This window comes from Triticum aestivum, chromosome 3B, assembly GCF_018294505.1.
Source record: "Triticum aestivum cultivar Chinese Spring chromosome 3B, IWGSC CS RefSeq v2.1, whole genome shotgun sequence".
NCBI classification, from domain to species: Eukaryota; Viridiplantae; Streptophyta; class Magnoliopsida; order Poales; family Poaceae; genus Triticum; species Triticum aestivum.
This window is the reverse complement of record NC_057801.1, coordinates 572,172,486-572,178,568: the sequence shown is the minus strand read 5'-3', so window position 1 is coordinate 572,178,568 and position 6,083 is coordinate 572,172,486. Positions and strand designations below refer to the sequence as shown.

The 6,083-nt window shown below is 44.1% G+C and overlaps 1 protein-coding gene across 1 annotated transcript; it reads left to right on the top strand.

Moving 5' to 3' along the window:
- Positions 1 to 457: 457 nt before the first annotated feature.
- LOC123065764 (expansin-A8) lies at positions 458 to 1,568 on the top strand. The gene is made up of 2 exons (XM_044488984.1): positions 458 to 635; positions 733 to 1,568. The coding sequence occupies exons 1-2, from the start codon at positions 512 to 514 to the stop codon at positions 1,356 to 1,358; spliced, it is 750 nt and encodes a 249-aa protein (XP_044344919.1). The 5' UTR covers positions 458 to 511; the 3' UTR covers positions 1,359 to 1,568.
- The last annotated feature ends 4,515 nt before the right edge of the window (positions 1,569 to 6,083 follow it).

The window sequence follows — 6,083 nt, the reverse complement described above, 5'->3', positions numbered from 1 at the left end:
ACGTTATTCCACTTCACAAGTTCACTGAATAACATCACAATTCACAAGTCTGTTTCTACTTTGTTTTTTTCTGATGAAGATCATACGTCTGTTGCCGGCCGGCCTACTAGAAATTCATACTTCGTCGCAATACAAGACATCCCATCCACTAAGAGAACTTGAAAGCGGTGCCTCGTGTACTTTGCTAGGGAAAAACGGCACATGGGTATGATGCTGTTTAATCCGCGTATCCGTGTCTTAAGTCTTAACCGTCAAGAGCCAACGGCCATCCTGAGCAAATCAAGGCATGTTCATCCCAATAATTGTTATGCTGACCATTCCTAACGAAAATCATCACATAGAAAATCTCCATAATCAATCAAGCTTACAATTATTAGCAACCAACACGCAAGCTCTGATGATCTGAACACTATAAATAGGGACGCCATTACCATTGCAAAAGGACAAGACAAAAATCTTGAGGACTTGCCTGCCTTGCTACATTACTTACTAGGCGTAGTCTGAAATTGAAATGGATACTCCTTCTTTGCTTCTTCTCACCACCTTGTTGGCCTTTGCATTCAAGGCCTCCGTTGCTCAATGGACGCCTGCATTTGCAACATTCTACGGCGGCAGCGACGCGTCGGACACCATGGGTAATGTTTCTTTTACGCTTGAGCTGCATACATTATTTGGATGACGCACATCCTTGATCTTCTTACTAAACAAGACACAACTTACACAAAAATGCAGGTGGTGCGTGCGGGTACGGAAACTTGTACAACGCCGGGTACGGGGTTAATTCAGCTGCGTTGAGCACGGCGCTCTTCAACAACGGCGCATCATGCGGCATGTGCTTCACCATCACCTGCGACGCAAGCAAGACGCCGTCGTGCAAACAGGGCACGTCCATCACCATCACGGCAACCAACTTCTGCCCGCCCAACTACGCCCTGGCCAGCGACAACGGTGGATGGTGCAACCCGCCGCGACAACACTTCGATATGTCGCAGCCCGCGTGGGAGACCATCGCCGTCTACCAAGCCGGCATTGTGCCTGTGAACTACAGGAGGGTTCCATGCCAGAGGAGTGGGGGCATGAGGTTCACCATTAACGGGAACGACTACTTTGAGCTCGTGACGGTGGCAAATGTCGGCGGTAGCGGCGTGTTGTCCCAAATGTGGATCAAGGGGTCCAAGACTGACTGGATGGTAATGAGCAGGAACTGGGGTGCCACCTGGCAGAGCAATGCCTACCTCAACGGCCAGAGCATGTCCTTCCGGGTACAGACTGACGACGGTCGGGTCGTCACGGCCGACAATGTTGCGCCGTCCAACTGGTGGTTCGGTGGCACCTACACTTCGTGGCAGCAGTTCTAACATCTTGCGAGGTTGATGTAGGTACTCATGTGGGGGTACTCAAATAGTCTGGCCCGATGATTTCATCTGAGGCTCTATCTCGTTTTTTGTTTCTTTGTATCTTTGTTTTGCTTGTCCAAGTTTTTCTATTAGTTCTCTTGTGGCATAAGATCATAAGATTATATGTGTGTGCCCAACATCGAAAGAGTAATTTATCTTCAATCAAAACTCTACTGTTTAGTATGGGGTCGTCTATTTGTACCTGAATTTCAGTCGATTTTCTTTTCTTTTGGGTTGAAATCCAACGGCTGGGACATCTTCCTCCTGTAACCAATGACATACTTGTATATACCGCCAACCAACCACATGTACCTGTCAACCGTGGCCGCGGCACTATCGTGCACGCCTTGCAAGCCCTGGTCATCTCTTTGAACCTTGCCACGATTGTATCGCCGGTGACCTCCCCAAACTACCTGCACCCGAAACCGTCAAGGGGGAGCTGATGCTCGGTGGCCCAATGTTTTGGTGGTGGTAATGCAGATTAGGAGCACCATAGTCATGCTTGTTCACCGACCGGTTAACAAATCGTGTGGTTGCTTGCCGATGCTCAACAGATCACCGTGTGTTTCCTATTCCAACAAGTGGTATCATAGTCGGGAACGAGATCCCTGACTTGGGAACGCCTATTGGAGAGGGACGTCGTACATCCACTGATGCACAGACCTGCTATACAAACGGTTTTTAACGCCTTTCCGCGATGGTGTTTGGAACCGTCGCCAAATGAGTGTGGGTTATAGGGGGGTCCTTCCCACACGACCCAGAAACCGTCGGGGATAGGCCCTCCTGGCACACAGGCTGGGGTAAAATGAGTTTGTGTGTGATCTGGCGAGGCATCGAAAGCCAATCGTTTCCGTTCGTTTGTACATCCCACACGGTGAATTCTAAAAAAAACATTTCCGTTCGTATGTATATCACACACAATTTTGTGTGTGGAAACGTTTGTGCAAGGTAGCCTAACGCAAACAGTTCTCTGCCGAAAGCCGTGCGGATTAAACAGACTTTTGCGAGGTTGATGTAGGTACTCACTCAAGGATACTCAAATAGTCAGGCCCGATGATTTCATCTGAGGCTTTATCTCCTCTTTTGTTTCTTTGTATCTCTGTTTTGCTTGTCCAAGTTTTTGTACTTTTCTATTAATTCTCTTGTGCCATAAGATCATAAGATTATATGTGTATGCCCAATATCCGAAGAGGTGGAGCTGTTTAATACGGGGTCGCCTGTTTGTGCTTGAATTTTAGTTGACTTTCTTTTCTTTTGGGTTGAAATCCAACGGCTTGGACATCTTCCTCCTCCCACTTCTTCCTCCAATGACATACTTCTATACATCGTGCATTAGTCATAAACACAAATATACACGATCAAGATCGGAGACTCGCGTGAAGACTTTATGACACAACTCTAGACGTAAATTAAAATAATACAATCTTTATATTACAAGCCAGGGCCCTTAAGGCTCGAATATATTCGCTCGAATATACAAGAGTCAGCGAACAACAATATCTGAGTACAGATATAAGTAAACAAGTTTGCCTTAAAAAGGCTAGCAAAACAATGACATTTGGATCGAAAAGGGGCAGGTCATGGGGACCTTCTGTGTGACGCTCTCTGCGTCAAATTGCACTGTAGCTAAAAAAATTGCACAACAATTGATTAGAACACATGATCATGATCAATTGCTATAAACGACGCATTCCTACCAGCTAAGCTAGGAGCCGTATCTAATGACATGGGAGCATCACACTTATAGCCCAAACATGTTGCGCAGATCCGAATTAGTTTAAGAATTTCGAAAGCAATTTATTTTCGAAAAACGGAATGTTGTGAGACGCAAACAATTTCCAAAATTGCGATTTTTTCGAAAACTATAAATTTTTTGAAAAATAGGAATTTTTTTAAAATCACGAGCAGTTTTTTAAAACGGGAACATTTTTCCAAATTCCAAAACAAAATTGGGAAACACGAACATTTTTAAAATTCCTGAAAAAAAATTGAACACATTATTTTTTAAGAAACTTGTGAATATTTATTGAAATTGCTGAATAAGTGAAAACGTGAACAACTTTTAAAATTTGTTAACAATTTTTTTTGAACAGGAACATTTTTTGAACATTGTCAACAATTTGAAAAGAAAACATTCAAACATTTTTGTAAGATAAGAACATTTTTTGAAATTCCAGAACAATTTTTGAAAAATGCGAACAATTTTCGAATTCTTTCAAAAATGCAAACAATTTTTTAAAACAAGAACATTTTTTGAATTTATGAACAATTTTATAAAATAGGAACATTTCTTTAAAATATGAACATTTTTTGAAAATTTCAAACAATTTTTGAAAGATGATCGTTAAAAAATAAACTTGAAAAATGAAATAAGCTTAAAAACGAAAAAGAAGAAAAAAACAACAAAATTAAGAAAGAAGAAAAAGAAATATAAAAGCGGAAAAACAAAAAAACCCAAGAAGAAACAGAAAACAGGTCAAAAAGAAAAAAACGGTTTAAGGAACCTTCTAGCAGTTTCCCAAAACCGGCTGGCTAGATTTTGTATAATGGGTCGTCCCACTGCTAGCGATGCGGGGCTTCCCCTGTGCGTTGTGTCGACATATTAACACAACGAGCGGCGCATAGGGTTTTGCGTGATCGTGGAACCTGCCTGATGTACCGCTTCACCTCAACCCTGATGCCCAAGCCTTTTTCAGATGACATGTAATAGTAAATATGAATTTGGAGCAGTATTCATGTGCCTCGGGGTCGGCACATTGGGCTCCGCCCCTGTTCGACGCCCCTTACTCGTAGCCCAGATCCTCCCCAAGCGGTGCCTCCATGGAGAACACGACGCGCAGTGCACCGTCACCGTCCAAACCGATACGGATTTTGAATTTTCATTCGGGAGAGGGGACGGGGCCGGCTAGGAGGACCACGGCTGCGCCTCCAAGGAGGATAAGAGGCGTCTTAGGGCATCGCCATCGCCTGGCCGGGCTAGCCGAATTAGGGTTCCCCCCGGTCCAAACTACACCACCAGAAACAAACCCGCTCCGGATCCCGGCAGCATAGAGTCGAATAAAACTGGAAAGCAGGAAGGGGGAGTTGAAGGGAGGGGACCGAACCTCCGATCTGGCGAGGAGAAGGAGCACCACGTTGCAACCAACTGCCCGCCGGCGTCGCACCACCCGAGTGGTCGAGAGCGCCGGCTGGAACCACCCACGACCACCGCCTGCCGAGGGCGATGTCGCCATGCCAGATGCAGGGCGCAGGTTCCAAAGTCCTCCTCACGGTACGGAGCAACTGAGGCCTAGCCGCCACCGTCATCGGCGTCTGCATGACCTTGGCCGGTGTTCGCCTTGGGAGATGACGAAAGATGGAGGTGGGAGGGGAGGCAGCGCGCGAAGGAACACTAGTTGCCGCTCGCGTCGCCCGGGGGGACTGTGACGTTTTTTCTTTCGGTTAATAAGTTTTATGTGAGCTACAAAAATAATAACCACGTGTTTCTACCGCATGTACTGTTCACTATAATAGTCCGTGATTTGTTTTGTGTACCACACTTAAAAAATGTATTTTCATTATAAAAATTGACACCAATGCAGTATCTATATCTATACCAATATAAAAAAACCCAAAGGGGCAGATCCAAACCATCTCGGCCGTCAAATCATGTTATCTAGCGGTTCAAATTCCTCCAATGTTGAGCACCAAACACGTTTAACGCACTAATTACCCACCACTGCCATTGGTTATAAACACGTTTTGACTCAACGCTATCCCATGAAATCTGCCATGTAATTAATATCCTACCATTCCTGCGAAAAAAATAATTGATATCTTACCAAATACCAACGTGCAACAGATATATCTTACCTAATATAACATGCAACTAATATCCTACCTAATATAAAATTGTTACTAGTACACCCTAATGTACGAGTGTATTTTTTCCAGAATTATTTAACTTAAGCAGGTACATTATTTTTCTGGATTAAGCAGGTCCAAGTTATGACATGCCTGATTGATCGGTGAATTAAAATGTACTTGCACATGATTACCCAAGACTTTGTTAGACTGACATGCATGCATGTTCTAACTGAAGGGCACGGTGGTTATGGGGTTGACTATGTATTGTCTACACGATTAATCTACCTATGTACACCTGACATGCTACAATAGCGTTCGCACACGAGAGCATTAGTGATTAGCGTCAGACTGTCAGGTATGCTCACAAATGATGTACTCCAAAATGATTTCAGTGTAAGCAATGACGTGCTAGCAGTTCAGAGATTGAATATTCATTCTAGTGTTAGAACTCCAACGAGGATTGATTAATCGAAAAAACTGAATAATGTCAAAGAAATGATTTTCGTTCACCGCCAAACAGATCGTCACGCTGCTATAGTTGAATTATGATAAACTTGAAAGGACAAGGTCACAATCCTCTTCACAAGTTCAGATATCTTGCCTGAAATAACATCACAAGTCTGTCTTTACTTCTTTTTTCCCGATAAAGATCATACGCCTGTCTGCCGGCCGGCCTACTAGAACTTCATGCTTCGTCGGAATATAAGACGTGCCTCCTGCAATTTGATAGGGAAAAACTGCACATGGGTATGATCCTGTTTAATCCGCGTACCCGTGTTAGTCTTAACCGTCAAGAGCCAACGGCCATCCTAAGCAAATCAAGGCATGTTCATCCCAATA

Bases quoted from the DNA above. Each gene is read 5' to 3' on its own strand.
- LOC123065764 (XM_044488984.1), top strand. From the start codon at position 512: ATGGATACTCCTTCTTTGCTTCTTCTCACCACCTTGTTGGCCTTTGCA. The intron at 636-732 runs GTAATGTTTCTT...ACAAAAATGCAG, and splicing joins CGACGCGTCGGACACCATGG to GTGGTGCGTGCGGGTACGGA.